Raw genomic sequence first — 15,561 nt, forward strand, 5'->3', positions numbered from 1 at the left:
AGTGTTTTGTACATAAACTAATTGTGCTTTGTGTTTCAGGTTTGGACATTTAGCATTGATGGTTGATTTGTTCTCACTTTGTGAGATGTAAATGATTTGAGTTCTAACTTGTGTTTGTTTTGTAGGATCTTAAGTGATGTGCTTGAGTTCTTGAGCTCATGAGTGCTTGAGCATTGTTCATTGAGTTGTGTAACTGTGAAAGATCCACTGTTTGTCTGTTGGTTTTCTGACTGAAATATTAACTGTTCAGTTTTTGTACAGGTACATTAGTTGCTTGTTTTTAGCTCTTGCTTGAGCTTTGGATTGTGGTTGATACACCACTTAGGTAGTTATCCTCTTACTCCATGTAGTCTAGAAGTCTTGTCACCTTTTTGGCAGGCATTTTGCTGGCAAGTCCTCCTTAAGAGGCTCTGTTTGTGTTTGTTTATAATTGTGCCAAAGACCTCCAAGATGAGGCATGTGCTACTTGATAAGACCTCCCATAGTTGAGGCAATTGACGGATAAAAGGGATTAGTAGCCAATCCCCTGTTATTCAGTGAGTCGTTCATTATGCTCGCACTACGTGCTGATGCTTTTGAACATGTACCCAAGATCTTTGTCCAGTGTCTGTCAAGTGGAATAGGATCTCACTTTCTGGATCCCCACGCTTTCTTTATCATGAGCTCACCCCGGCCAGGGTTAAGAGCATGAGGTCTCATCCTCATTTCCATTTTGATCAGCTTCACCCTAACTCTCAATGTTAGTGGTTAAGAGCTACAACTTACCCTTGTACATTTTGGCTTGTTTGTCGAGGTTGATATGACCCCTCTTGACTAAAGCCTACCCTTTTGTTTGAGCCTCTTGTATGTATATAGTGTGTGATGATTGTTTGCTTGCGAACTTTTGATGTGTTTGCTTTTGATGTTTGTTTGTTATGGTTGGGAGTCGAATATAAGTCCATTGGCATTCTGTTTCCTTTTGGTGGTTGGGAGTCGGATATAAGTCCATGTATTGGCATTCTGTTTCCGTTTTTGTTGTTAGGAGTCGGGTGTAAGTCCATGTATTGGCATTCTGTTTCCTTTTATTGAGGATCTCTTATGAGACTTGTGTGATTGCTTATGCTTTGCGCTTGCTTATTCCAAAGGATGGGAACTTACTTGGATCATCTATATGATCTCAAGAGAGGAACTCCTAGTGTGGTTTCATTTTTAACCATCACCTTTTTGTTCTCTTTAGAACTTAACCCTTTTTCTTCACCTCTCCATCTTAACCCAAGCCGAAACCTTTTTGTGCAAACATTTGACTTTGTTTTCAACATTAGAAACCTAAGCCTCAGGCTTTTGATTTTCAAACTTTCTTTTCATAACACTCATTTTGAATTGAATCTTTAAGTCAACTTTGACCACTTTTGTACATACTTCTAATTGGTAAATATAACCCATTCAAATTTATTTTGTGGTTCCATGTCCACTTCTTAATCAAATTTTTCATAACCTTTAGCTATTAGGTTTGAGTTATCTTTGTGGTAGATGTAATACTCACCTTTGTCCTTAGTGATGGAAAATAAGTTTTCCATGCTTATTATAGGGTTAACCCCTCACTAGCATGTTGAAGCTATCCTCACATGGTGGACTTGTGGTTTTTCAGGTTGAGTTTTCTCCCTTTGATAACAAAAGACCTTAAGGCTTTTGGACCAATCAATCAACTCATTTGTTTTGAGATTTTTTACCCGAACTACGAGGTTTTGATCCTAATCTTTTTATAAGAGGGTACGTAGGCAATGGGTTTATCCATCCAAACACAAAATGTAAATAAACTTGTATATTCTTTTCTCATCTCTTCAATCATGTTTGCACAAATAAAAATTTTCACAAAACAATAACCTTGCAACAAGCGTGAAAAGGGCTCCCTAGGAGTACCTAGGATATTTTGGGTGCCTAACACCTTCCCATTGCATAACCAACCCCCTTACCTAGATCTCTGTTTCTTTTACTAGTTTTGTTTGTAAAACTTTTAGGTTTTTGTTCGCTTTCTAACCTTTCCTTTGGATAAATAGAAGTGCGGTGGCGACTCGACTTTGTATGATTTACCTTGGATTTAGTCAATATCTCCAATGGTAACGAATACACCGCTACATTTCCCCACAGAGTTCTTTGCGCTGTGCATCTCCAACAGCCTTGTCAGGGTCCAAAAAATGGTGATCATTTCCCCAGCAGATTCCCCTGCCTCGGCTTGGCATTCTACCCAGCATTTCGCATCCCTGCATGTAGAATCATATTGCATTGCATCCTCCCAAATCGCGTAGCATTTCCATTTTCATGGAGCATTACGCCATTGAAAAATTCAAACATACGCATGTAAGCATAAAACATTCTCGGTATCCCAAGTGATAAGTCAGAAGTTGTTTCCAGTACTCAGACTGAAGATTGTTCATGACTTACCTTTATTATCCCCAACAAGTGTCATTGGCCCATGCGCCGCCTCTATTATCTTTCCCTATTTCTGCCGATGCTGACAGGCATGAAGTTTTTCCGGTATTCAGACCGAAGTGGCATTCAGGCCAATTTTCCGATATTCAGATCGAAGAAGTTTCCGACGTTCAGGTCGATGCAACTTGTGACATTCAGGCCAGTTTCCGGTATTCAGACCGAAGTGACATTCAGGCCAGTCTCCGGTATTTCGATCAAAGTGGCGTTCAGGCCAGTTTTCCAATGTTCATATCGAAGAAGTTTCCGACGTTCAGGTCGATGCAACTTGCGGCATTCAGGCCAGTTTTCTGATGTTCAGATCGAAGAAGTTTCCGACGTTCAGGTCGATGTAACTTGCGGCATTCAGGCCAGTTTTCCGATGTTCAGATCGAAGAAGTTTCCGACATTCAGGTCGATGCAACTTGTGGCATTCAGACCAGTTTCCGGTATTCAGACCGAAGTGGCATTCAAGCCAGTTTCCGGTATTCAGATCGAAGTGACGTTCAGGCCAGTTTTCCGATGTTCAGATCGAAGAAGTTTCCGACATTCAGGTCGACGCAACTTGTGGCATTCAGGCCAGCCTCTCGGTGTTCAGACCGATATTAATAATCTCATATCTTCCGATGTTCAGATCGAAGTCATTTCCAGTATTCAGACTAATGAGCAACATTCAGGCCATGGTTATTTCTGTGTTACCATTTATTTTGGTATCCAGGTTAACATTCTTTTTCGGTATTCAGACTGACTCTCACCGTACCAGACGGATTCTTCTTTCAAGATCACCTCTTTGCCGATTCTGGCAGGCATTATTACTTCACTTCACTTCAGTGCAAATTTTCGGGCTTTTATTGTATTCAATCCCTTGACACCTCAAAAGTGTGAAAGCCGCTGCTATCTTCTTTTCGGGTCTCCAGTTGATTGAATAGGGGCAGCTGTAATATCTCAAAATTTTCCCCCCTCATTCATGCATTCATTTTTAGGTCATTTAACATTTCATATTGCATTTCATCATGTCAATCGGAATTAGATCCAAGAAGCTTGAATATCATCCAAGACACTTTGTGGGTCCTATCTGGGTGATCAGTCAACACAAGGGAATGGCTTGAGATACTTCCAACATGTTCAAATGGGGTCTATTCATCAGTCAAAACGTCAATCTTGAAGGAGCAAAAGTTTGTTCATGAGCTATCATGCTCGCTAGGCGAGCAGAATGGGTCGTCTAGCGAGTCCCAAGAAAAGCCACCAGAATCACCTACGCTCAGAGGAATCTCTTGAACTGTCATGCTCGCTAGGCGAAGCCCGCGCGTTTTGGAAAAAAAAAACGAAAAAAAAACGAAATAAATAAATAAATAAATATAAAAAATAAATAAATAAAATATAACAGAAAAATCTTGGACTTGAACCTCTCTCATTTGAGCCCACAAAGCCACGAAAATCAGGTTATAAATTCTGAAATTTCAGTAAAGGAAAAAGAAAGAGAGAGAGGGAGAATTGGTGAAAACTGAAAACACTCTGAAGTTTCCTTGGGACAAAACCCTAGAGAGATTCTAACTAATTCAGAGCAATCTCCAGAGACTGAAGGGAACTCATTTGCAAAGAACCAATTCCCTCTCATATAAACCCTAAGATTGTTCTGCAAAGCCAACGGTGCACTTCAATTTCAATCGATCCTCCCCAATCAGGTATGCCCTATTTCCACTACTTTATACTTTCAACCTGAAATTTCTGAATGTATGAGGTATTATGGGTGAATTTGGAAGAGTGGGTATCGTTAGGTTTTGCATGTGGGCACATGTTTTAGTATGTATGTCATGTCTTGATGTGTGGATCCTTGCCCCCTGACTTTAAATTTTGATACCCTTTTGATGCATGTGTTTGACAAGAGGTTTAGGCCTCCTACACTTGGTTGCTTTTTGTGAGCTCTTTTTGTGAATTTTAATGGCATGATTCGTGTGGTTACATTTTGATTTGGGGCAACTCTTGATTGCACCCCATCTTGTCACTCTAACCTGTTTGTTGAGTTTTTTGTGAGGGCTCACATGACTCCTGAAAGGATAACTTGCATGGCATTCCACTTTATTTGTGGGATACCATTTGGAGATTTATTCTGATTACCTGTATTGACTTGCTTTCTTTGATGGTGCCAGCTCGAGAGATCTCTGGGTTTCTTATTTCTTTAGCTGTTATTACTTCGGATCTTTATCCGTGTGGTAGACCTCTTGATCCCTTTATCTTTCCCGCATTTTACCGCTTTCTTAGCTGGAAGACCTCAATAGGAGGCAATGTTTTCTTTTGTTTGTTTACTTTTGTGCCCAAAGACCTCCAAGAAGAGGCATCAGTGCTAAAGACCTCCCCGAAGAGGCAATTGACGGATAAAAGGGATTAGTAATCAATCCCCCTTTATTCAGTGTGTCGTTCTTTATGCTCGCACTACATGTCGAAGCTTCAGAACAAAAGCCCAAGATCTTTTGTCCGGTCAGTCAGTGGAGAGGGTTCCACCTTTCTGAATCCCCACTTTTTGTCATGAGCTCACCCTGTCCAGGGTTAAGAGCTATGAGGTCTTATCCTCATTACCCTTTTGATCTGCTCACCCTGACGTTCAATGTCAGTGGTTAAGAGCCCATTTGATTACCTATTCCATGGCTTGTTTGTCGAGGTTGATATGACCCCTCTTGACTAAAGCCCTACCCATATATGTTTGAACCCCCTTGTTGGTATTTTACTTTATGCATGTTTATTTTGTATGGTGTGATCGTCTCCCCATAGGATTGCTAGGCTTCGTATAGTCTCTCATTTGCATGTCAATTAAGGTAGCATTGTTCCTTCGTCTAGGACTTCCTTTTTTGCATGAGCATTCCTAAAACCCAAACAAACTCATTGATTTTTCTTCTCCTAAGAACACGTTTACTCCTTCTACTACAGGCGAGTAAGTCTCCAAAGGTCGAGCATCCGGTAGATTGCGTAGTAACGTCGTTCATCTAAAAAACACAACCCTTAACCCGTAGTTAGCCGAACTACGGCTTGCTCTGATTCTCATTCCAGATGAGATATGTAGGCATAAGATGCGATGTCTTAGCGAGCACACTCCTCTTTAACCCATAGGTAGACGAGCTACGAAGACTCTGATTCTCATATTCATATGAGATACGTATGCAGTGGATGCGATATCCGTGCGAGTCATTTTCTTTTGACCCTTCTTTTAGTAGATAGTATATTAGATAAACCCACGCCCTTTAGACAAGAACCACAAAAGTGGATCCCGTAGAGTACTACGGATGCGTAGGGGTGCTAATACCTTCCCTTCGCATAATCGACTCCCGAACCCAAGATTTGGTTGCGAGACCTTGTCTTTTCCTTTTTTTTTCCAGGTTTACTTCGAGCGTTTCCTTTCCCTCCTTTGGGATAAATAACGCACGGTGGCGACTCTTCTGTCATTTCTTTCTCGCCGGTTGTTTTTTCGCATCTCCTTTTTTAGGCTGCGACAGCAGGACTTGAGGCTTTGTTGGAATTGGGGGCAACTAGGGTCGAAATTAAAGGAGACTCAGAATTAGTAATTAAGCAACTAACGAAAGAGTACAAATGTATAAAAGAAAATTTGATTATGTACTTCGTCATTGCAAATAGGTTGCTCAATTTTTTTGAATATATACACATAAAACATGTTCCTAGAATAAAAAACCAATAAGCTAATGACTTAGCACAAATAGCTTCAGGGTATAGAATTTTAAAAGAGAAGCTAGAGGAACTTGTCGAAGTAAGAGGAAAAGCAATGGCTTCCAGATCGTCTCCGACAGATTTGGAAAGCACTCAGTTAGGATATGCTAACAAAGAAGAGTTTGAAGTACTGACCATTGATACCTTAATGGATACAGATTGGAGGAATCCAATTATTAATTATCTCAAGGACCCTTCGATAGATACAGAAAGAAAAACCAAGTACAGGGCTTTATCTTATGTTTTTATGGGGAATGAATTATTCAAGAAAACCCCTGAAGGGATCCTGTTGAAATGTTTAGGAGAAAACGAGGCGTACTTAGCATTATCTAGTGTACATAGTGGAGCTTGTGGAGCACACCAGGAAGGCCATAAGATGAAATGATTGCTTTTCAAATATGGAATGTATCGACCCACCATGTTAAAAGATTGTATAGAGTTCGCTAAGGGTTGCCAAGAATGTCAAGTACAAGCAGGAATTCAACATGCTCCTGCAAGTGAGCTTCATGCAATTATCAAGCCTTAGCCTTTCAGAGGTTGGGTATTAGATTTAATTGGGGAAATTCGACCTACTTCATCCAAAGGTCAAAAGGACATCCTTGTAGGAATTAACTATTTCACTAAATGGGTCAAAGCAGTACCTTTAGTAAATGTGGATCAAGAAACTGTCATTGAATTCATTCAAAGGCAAATATTATATAGATTTGGGATCCCAGAAAGTATAACAACAGATCAAGGATCAATTTTTACTGGTCGAAAGATGCAAGAATTTGCAAAGGAAATGGGTTTCAAATTATTAACATCCACACCCTATTATGCTCAAGCCAATGGGCAAATCGAAGCAACCAATAAAGTAAGAATTGGTTTAATAAAAAAACATGTAGGGAAGAAGCCAAAAAATTGGCACAAAACTTTAGATCAAGCACTTTGGGCTTGTCGAACCTCCCCTAAAGAAGCTACTAACACTACACTTTTCCAACTTACATTTGGACATGATGCAGTATTACCTGTCGAAATCTACTTGCAATCAGTGAGAATCCAAAGACAAGGAGAAATTCCATCTGACCTATATTGGGAAATGATGATGAATGAACTAGTTGATTTGGACGAAGAAAGGTTGCATGCATTAGAAGTATTAAGAAGACAAAAGGAAAGGGTAGCAAGAGCATACAATAAGAGGGTCAAAGGTAAACCTTTCATTATGAATGATTTAGTTTGGAAAGTTATATTACCTATGGATCGAAAGAATAAAACATTAGGAAAATGGTCTCCACATTGGGAAGGACCTTTTCGAATTTTAAAAGCATTTTCAAATAATGCATACGAAATAGAAGAACTAGCAGAGGATCGAAGAATCCTAAAAGTAAATGGGAAATACTTAAAGAAGTATAAACCATTTGTGCATGAAGTTAAAATCATAACAACGTAGTAAGCAAAGAACTATCATAGCCAAGATGGTGAATATATTTAAAACTTCAAATTTTGCCAAGATGGCTTTGTCTTAATTGAATTACAAACAAACAAAAGTCGAATAGAACGAATACAAGTGAAAATCAGAAAGGGATAGTAGCCTTCATTCGGTCATACTTTATCTTCGCCAAGCTTATCTTGTACTGAACAACAACTTGAACCCCTTTGAGGCGTGCAATATCTTCATTCATAGCAGTATCCTTTTCGACGTGATCTACGCTCTGCTTCGCCAGATTATCAGCTTCAGTACTATCCAAGCCTTGGATAGCAGCCTGCTTCGCCTTAGCATCAGAAATCTTCTTCTGCAATTCTGCAATGTGAGATTCCCAGAGTTGTATCAAAGTAATATAGGTGTCGAATTCTGCTTGGACTGATTTTTTGGAAGCGGCTAACTCCTCAGAGGCTTTTGAAGTTCGAAGGGCGTTATCAAACTCAGTAGCTTGAGCTTGTTCAGTTGATTGAAGCTTTGCTTTGGAATCCACCTCCCTATGGTATTCAACACAAACTTGGTCAATGAGGTTCTGGATGTCGATAAGGGCTTCACCTATATCAGTGGGGCAAGCAGTGATGTTGATCTTGCTTATCAGCTTCTTTATGTCAAAGCTTGCTCCCACATCCTTCTTCAATTCTTCAAAGAGATCTACATCAAAAACAACCTTCTTCATCTGCTTAAGGAGTTCGTCATATGATGCTTCGTTTGCACTAGCACCAGAATGGGACGAAGCTCCAGAAATGTTTTTTCTGAAGAAGATTCTCTTTGAGCCATCGTCAACCTTACATACTTGAGGGGATCATTTTTCTCCTCCTCAGTAAGTGATCCAAATCAAACTCAACTTGATCAAAGATCAAGTGAGTTGCTTTGTGTCCAAGATAGGTTGCTTTTTGGTCAAGCAAAAAACCTAAAATCTATACAAGGCTTTCTTTCTTTTCTTTTCTTTTGGCAAGTTGTAGGAGTTTGGCTTACTAGTCATGATCTCTAACTTGTGTTTATTTGTCTATAGTTTTATTGACCGACCTCAGATAGGTGTGACTACTACATTAGTCCACTTACGATTGCTTAACATAGCGCTAAATTGTCTTATGACACACTAACATTAACTACTAACTAATAACTTTAATTCAATCATTTAATTCTTGCAATTTACTTCAATGCAATTTACTTTCTTGCTCATTTATTCATATTGCCTTTTCCCTTTGCTCACTTGAGCTCATATTTTATGTTTATGTCATTTTCCCTTTGCTCATTTGAGCTCATTATTGTATATAAATATATTGTTGCTTTGTGCTTGTTTTGTCTTTGTGAACCCAATGCAAAAAGGAGAAAGGACTTAGAATTAGGACCTTACCTATTCTTAAAGGAGTTCAAGAGCAACTAGGCCTCATGCCTTTAGAATGCTAAACTTGTTGAAGAGCAACTAGGCCTCATGCCTTTAGAATGCTAAATTGGAAAGTTGACTTCAAAGGACCCCTAATCCAAACTCATTCTTTGTCAATTTCTTTTATTGTGTTGTGAACTTTTTGATGTTTGCTCTTGTGTGATAGGGATTCCATCTTGAGATAGTAAGAAGGACCATTGTCATGAGTAGCCAAGTTAAGAGAGACAAGCCAAATGGAGATCCTAGGAGCTTGAATATAATATTTGTTTGATTGCTTGAGTGATTGCTAAGTCCAAAGGAAAGGAGCATCTTGAATCATCTTTATGATCTCAAGAAAAGGAACTCCAAGGGTTTTATCTCTTCTCTTATCTTTGCATGTTTAGGACTAGTCATTCTATTCTTCTCTCCACTCTAACCCAAGCCAAACTCATTTTGTGCAAACTTTGACTTTATTTTCAAACTAGAAACCTAGGCCTTATGCCTTTGATTTTCCAAAAAAATTTCATTAATACTCATTGTAAATGAATCTTAATCATACTTTGACTCATTTTGTGAATACTTCTAACTTGTAAATACAACTCACTTCAAGTGATTTTTGTGGTTCCAATGGACATCTTTGTTAAAACCTGTTTTCATAAACATTAGCCATATGTTTGAGTTATCATAGTGGTTGATGTAAACCTCACCTTATCCTTAGTGATTGGACTATAAGTCTTCCATACTTATTATAGGGTGGATCCCTCACTGGTATGTTGAAGCTCTCCTCACATGGTGGATTGTTGGTTTAGGTTGAGTTTTCTCCCTTTGATAACAAAAGACCTTAAGGCTTTTGATCAAATCAATTCACCAATATTTTGAGATTTTTACCCCGAACTACGAGGTTTTGATCCTACCTTTGTGATGGTACGTAGGCAATGGGTTTATCCATTCAAACAACAAAATTGTAAATATAATGTATATTCTTTTCTCATCTCCCCAATCTTGTTTGCACAAATATTTTCACAAATACCAACCTACAATACATACTTGCAAAAAGGGCTCCCTTAGAGTACTAAGGATGTTTTGGGTGCTTAAAACCTTCCCATTTCATAACCAACCCCCTTACCCAGATCTCTGACCTTTTTATTATTTTTTGATTTGATAAAACTTCTTACTTGGTTTTTGTTCGCTTTTTAACCTTTCCTTTGGATAAATAAAAGTGCGGTGGCGACTCAAATTATATGCTTACTCTTGATTTAGTCAATAAATCTAAAGGTAACGAATACCCCGCTACAACCCCACATGTTCAACTTTAGCTCTAATGTATAGGGGCTTGAGATGGTTTTGCATCCCTTGGTGAGGCCTTTCAAAAAGAGCATTCTGCTCTTCGGCAGTGTCGTTGTTGAGAACATAGTAACACACAGGTTTATGCTTCGCCATCTCCAAATCATCTACTTCCTCATTGTCTTCAATCTCCGTCTCCTGATTATATTCGTATGGCAGAACTGATACCACATTGCAATTTATATTAACAGATGACACTCCGTCAGACTCAAAGTCGTCAGTGAGCATTTCTTCCTCCCTTATTTGTTCCTTCTGAACTTTCTGATTTGTGTTTTTGTTTTCGGATGAAAACAACTTCCTTCCTACAGGGGGTTTGGTCGAATTTGTAACATTTGAGGGGACCTTGCTATTGCTGGATTCTCCAATCTCCCTCGAAGTCATCTCCCTTTCAGCCTTCCTCAACCTCTGATGTCTTCTCCCCTGGGACCTTGACATGGGATTCTTTCCTTTGTAGTTCTCCAGTCTGATAGCCTCTCTCTTAGATGCCTGGAACTGTTTTCTATAAGCCCAAGAGGTTCTTCCTCCATCCTCAAAACTTTTCCACTTTCCCTTCTTCGACCCCACCTGAGTCCATTTGTCCTCAGGGACTTATGCCGGAAGCTTAAACGTAACTCTTTTCGCCCTTGGGTGAGGGTTGTCTTGCCTCCTAGGAACTCCCCTCTTGTCGAATATGTACATATTTGGGTTACCTCCGTGTCCATCCCAACCTTGGTTAGATGGAATTCTCTCGAACGCTTTAGCCAATTCCCTGTTGTAAACTACCCCACATCTGGAACACATCAAGCATTCTGTTTCGTACTTGTAGCAACGCACAATAAAACCAAGAAGGCTTTCTCCAGGCTTGGGATACACCTTCAGTAGTTGGCTTTCCTTTCTCCAATTTCTCTCAGTCTTAGTTCGTTGCCATCTTTCATAGTCCTCAGCCACCCTTCGACACATCATGATGCTACACCTTGGGCACAACAACATGTCATGATTTCTTTTGTGACACCTCCAAAGGTCTTCACGTAGGCTCTCATTGGCTTTGGGATAGCCAAACTGCATTTCCTCTTGCTCTATCTTCAGACACCTCCCCACTTCCTCCATCTCTTGGGGGGGGGGGGGGGGGGGTTCAAATCCACCATGTTGACACCTAGATTGGCGCCATCAACGATTGAAATTTCCTCAAATTTCTTCCTTAGGCCCTCAGTTACCTTCCCATTAAGACCTTCAATGGCCTTTGGTTCGACATCAGCAACCTGTTCACCTTCGACATAAATTCCAAAGGGAACATCATTATTTTGGCCATCAGTAGTCTGCTTTCCAACTAGCATATAACCTTTAGTTCATGTTTCCTTCACAGCCTCCACTTCCACCATGTCAATCATGTTGATTTCGACAGGTTCAACATAATTTGTGTCAGCAATGTTAAGGGGGTCAGCGTCAACCTTCATCTGGTTTCTCCCCCTGTCAGCGAACTTGAGGCGGCCATCCTTAATTGCGTTCTGAATAAGATCCCTGAAAAGAAAGCATTGTGAGGTTTTATGGCCTAAAAATTTGTGATATTTACATAAGCCTTTTTTCTTCCGTTGTTCTAACGGAGGAATTTTGGTATTATGAGGAACTATCATTTCGCCATCTTTTACTAATAAATCGAAGATTTCATCACATTTGGTAACATCAAATGTGTAAGTCTTTTTAGGAAATCCATCATTCTTTTTAGTTTCGACAGGGTTCCTGCCATTCGAAGGTGTAAGTAATTTACAAGCATAAGGTGGTACTTCTTTTAATTCAGCCAAATCTACTTCGAATTCCTCGAGACCATAAGGGTCATTAGAGATTTCAGATTCCTCATCTCCGACTTCGACATAAGCAACCATTTCTTTCTTATAATTCTTATTCGCTCTGGCCTTTTCAGCTTTTAAACATTCAACCTGTCGAACCATGTCTGCTAATTGGGCCATATCTCTTAGATACTGGGTATATAACTTTTTCCTAATGGAATAGTCTAACCCTCCAACGGTCATTTCGACCAATTCATGTTCAGGCACTACTGTAAATCATCTAGATTTCAACAAACGGAACCTATTCAGATAATCATTTATAGGTTCAGTGAATTTTCTTTTAATACTGGCTAATTCCTTAAGACTTATCTTAGTTTGCCCCATGTAGAATTGTTCATGAAATAATCTCTCCAAATGAGGCCAAGTATCTATGGAATTTGGTGGCAAAGTTGTAAACCACGTGAAGGCGTTCTTCGTTAAAGAACTGCTGAAATATTTCATTCTTAGGTTCTCACTGTTTGTCAAATCCCCTGCCTCAGTCATGTATCTGGCTATGTGTTCTATAGTGGATTCACTAGTGTCCCCTGAGAATTTGGTGAACTTAGGGATTTTACAACCCCTTGGTAATTCAGTTTGTAGGACGTATTCTGATAAAGGAGAGGTATAATTTGGTCGTCGAAGTCCTGTGTTCAGACCATTACGGGCCATGATTCTCTCTATCATAGTAGTTATGTTATTTTCCATCATGTTTTCTTGCCTAACCCTATGAATTACTTCGTCTGCATCCTGGTCTCTATTAACCATCATTACTCTCCTAGGTTGTTCTTTAGGGACTTCCTGTCGAACTGGCATTCCAGAACCAGAATTTTGAATTGGCGAAACAACCGTATTATGGGGTTGAGTATATATGGAAGTATTATTTTGAAGTCCTGCCATGGAAGTAGATGGCATTCCATATGGGTATTCTCTCCAAGGCCTAAAATTCTCAAATCCCGGTGGCCTAGGGGTAGTATGTGTTGGTTGGGCTCTGACAATTGTCGAAAATGGGCCAGGGATTGAACTTGCAGAAACGTCTGCTACGCTTGACATAATAGGCATTGTTGTCGAATTATTTAAGGTCATGGATCCAGATGTTGGTATGGCCTGTGTATTAGGGATCTCAGTGGATGCATCAATCGAACTTGTTCCGACTGTGCCTGTTCCCTGGGGAGGAAATTGTTCCCCTTGACTGGTTGTATTAACCATCTTTTTGTGTATTTTCTTTTGGTTATAGGTTGCGAATTGTTGGCTATCTTACCACTTCTAAGGTTCATGCAACACTATGATTTTTTAACTCAAAAGAATAACAACAATTTTGTATTGTAAAAGTAAAGCAAACTATTATAATTAACAGTTCTTTTGACACCGTCCCACTGGGCGTGCCAATTTGTTTACCAGTAATTTCTGACAAACAACCGCTAGTCCTCCAATATTATTAATCTCAGTAACTTACATGATCGACTAGCTTGATCCTAGGACATGTGTCTCAAGAACTAGTGTTATGGTGATTTGATTCATGATTAAGTTTGTTTCTAGTTTATGAATGGTAATTAGGGTTCTTTATCTAGCGTTAATGATACAAAGTAAAAGATGTTTCGACAATAAACTCTAAACGAAATCTAAAGGCTTATGACTTTAAAGATAAAGGATAAATGACAGTAATTCTGTAAAAAGGCTTTTTTAAAGATAACAAAGGTAATTGGCAAAAGTAAAGATAAATAACTTGAAGTAAAATGTTCTAAGTTTGAAAAGGTGCTGGAAATAAAGGTTTGGCGAAATGTAAATGTAAAGGTAAAAGCAATGATGAAAGACTTTGAAGATAAAGGCAATTCAACAGAAGGCTTAAATAGAAATAAAGACAGTAAATGGTTTAATTTAAGTAACTTGCATTAAAAAGATAACATGAAATGTAATCATGGTGTTCTTCATACATACATTTTCAGCAAAGACTCTTTTCTCTCGCTCCGGTACTTTGAGTATTTTTAGTGAATTTTGTATATCTGTTTGAACACACGAAATCTAAAAAGTAAGATTCCTATTTATAATAATTCGACCCTAACGGTCTCTACACAGATGATTGCCACGTTCGACGTTTTCAAGCGCTGCGTGTCTCAGATGCTTCCACGCATTCGCCTGACGAAACTACTTCGTTTGAATTTCAAATCTTTCCCGCTCGAAGCTTCGAATCTGCCAAACGCCGATGTCGAAGAGAACTTGTGGAGATCCTAAAATCTTCTAAGTCTTAAGCTTCAACAAAAAGGTCATTTCTCCCAAGAAAAGGATTTAATAAATAGCTTCACAAAGCCATTTTTATATTATTCTCCAAAACATAATATTTTCAAAGAACTTCAACCTAATGGTCGAAATCTCCAGCTAACAAAGTGCTAATATGAATGGATGATGCACATGTATTTGGCATGAATGAGTGCATATAAGTCTCAAGCCAAATGTCAGATGAAAAGTGAGAAGGGGAGGAAATTTTTTTGGGGTATCCTATTCCGCTGTGCTAAAAGCTCAGATTCACCATCACTTCCGATCATCAATCCATTTTTGGTTCCATAACAGAACAGTGACACCGTTTGCGGGAATAAACTTATGATTCCTATGATTTCCATGCTCAAACATTCGCTATCTGATTTGTCAGTCTGTAACCTCCACAAGTCATTGAATGAAGATCATTCATAATCGAACATGAAGTTCCTTCACATTAGATCCAATCAAACATTGTTTCAACTTCAATTTCTTCAAACTTCCAGATCTTAAATTCCTATGTTTCTCAGTGATGGTTGGATCTAAAGCTACTTGATCTGCCATTGTTTATTAAGTTGTCATTGTTGCTCGAGAAGCAATTAATCAACCATCTATACCTCCACTTCCTCAACAAAGCATTGTGAATCTAGGAACGATGATTCTATTGTATCCAGATATAAGCTAAACACCACATGTGGTTGGATTTGTCAAATTGCCTATGATTGGATATCAAATTCCACCTTTAGTCCCGCATGAATGGCTAAACGCCTTGCATGAAGGACTCAACGTCTAGATAGCTAAGCTGCATGATGCAGCGTCTGAGGGACTTAGAATCCCTAAAACTGATAAAAGTCTCGTCTTGGAGACTCAATATCTCCTCGGGCGAGACGATTTCTAAAAATCACGCCTATGGGTACGACCTATATCAAACCCTGAAGACTTCTCAAATCATGCTAGAGGGCTCGATAAAAGTCCCACCTAAAGGGCTAAACACCCTTCTTGAGAGAGTCAGCATCTCAACAGCCGAGTTGTATGATACAACGTCTGAGGGACTTGGAATCCCTAGAACTGATAAAATTATCGCCTGAGGGACTCAGTATCTCCTCGGGCGAGGTGACTTACAAAAGTTATGCCTAGGGGTGCGACCTATATCAAATCCTGAAGGCTTGGTGTCAAGT

The 15,561-nt window shown here is 39.3% G+C and overlaps 1 protein-coding gene and 1 pseudogene across 1 annotated transcript; one reads left to right on the forward strand and one right to left on the reverse strand.

The window, feature by feature from the left end:
* Positions 1–6,580: 6,580 nt before the first annotated feature.
* Positions 6,581–7,591, forward strand: LOC127123488 (uncharacterized). The gene is made up of 2 exons (XM_051053701.1): positions 6,581–6,659; positions 7,047–7,591. The coding sequence occupies exons 1-2, from the start codon at positions 6,581–6,583 to the stop codon at positions 7,589–7,591; spliced, it is 624 nt and encodes a 207-aa protein (XP_050909658.1).
* A 3,853-nt stretch (positions 7,592–11,444) lies between these two features.
* LOC127119816 (uncharacterized) lies at positions 11,445–13,640 on the reverse strand (annotated as a pseudogene).
* Between the last annotated feature and the right edge of the window lie 1,921 nt (positions 13,641–15,561).

The sequence above is a fragment of the Lathyrus oleraceus genome, chromosome 2 (assembly GCF_024323335.1).
Source record: "Lathyrus oleraceus cultivar Zhongwan6 chromosome 2, CAAS_Psat_ZW6_1.0, whole genome shotgun sequence".
Taxonomy (NCBI): Eukaryota; Viridiplantae; Streptophyta; class Magnoliopsida; order Fabales; family Fabaceae; genus Lathyrus; species Lathyrus oleraceus.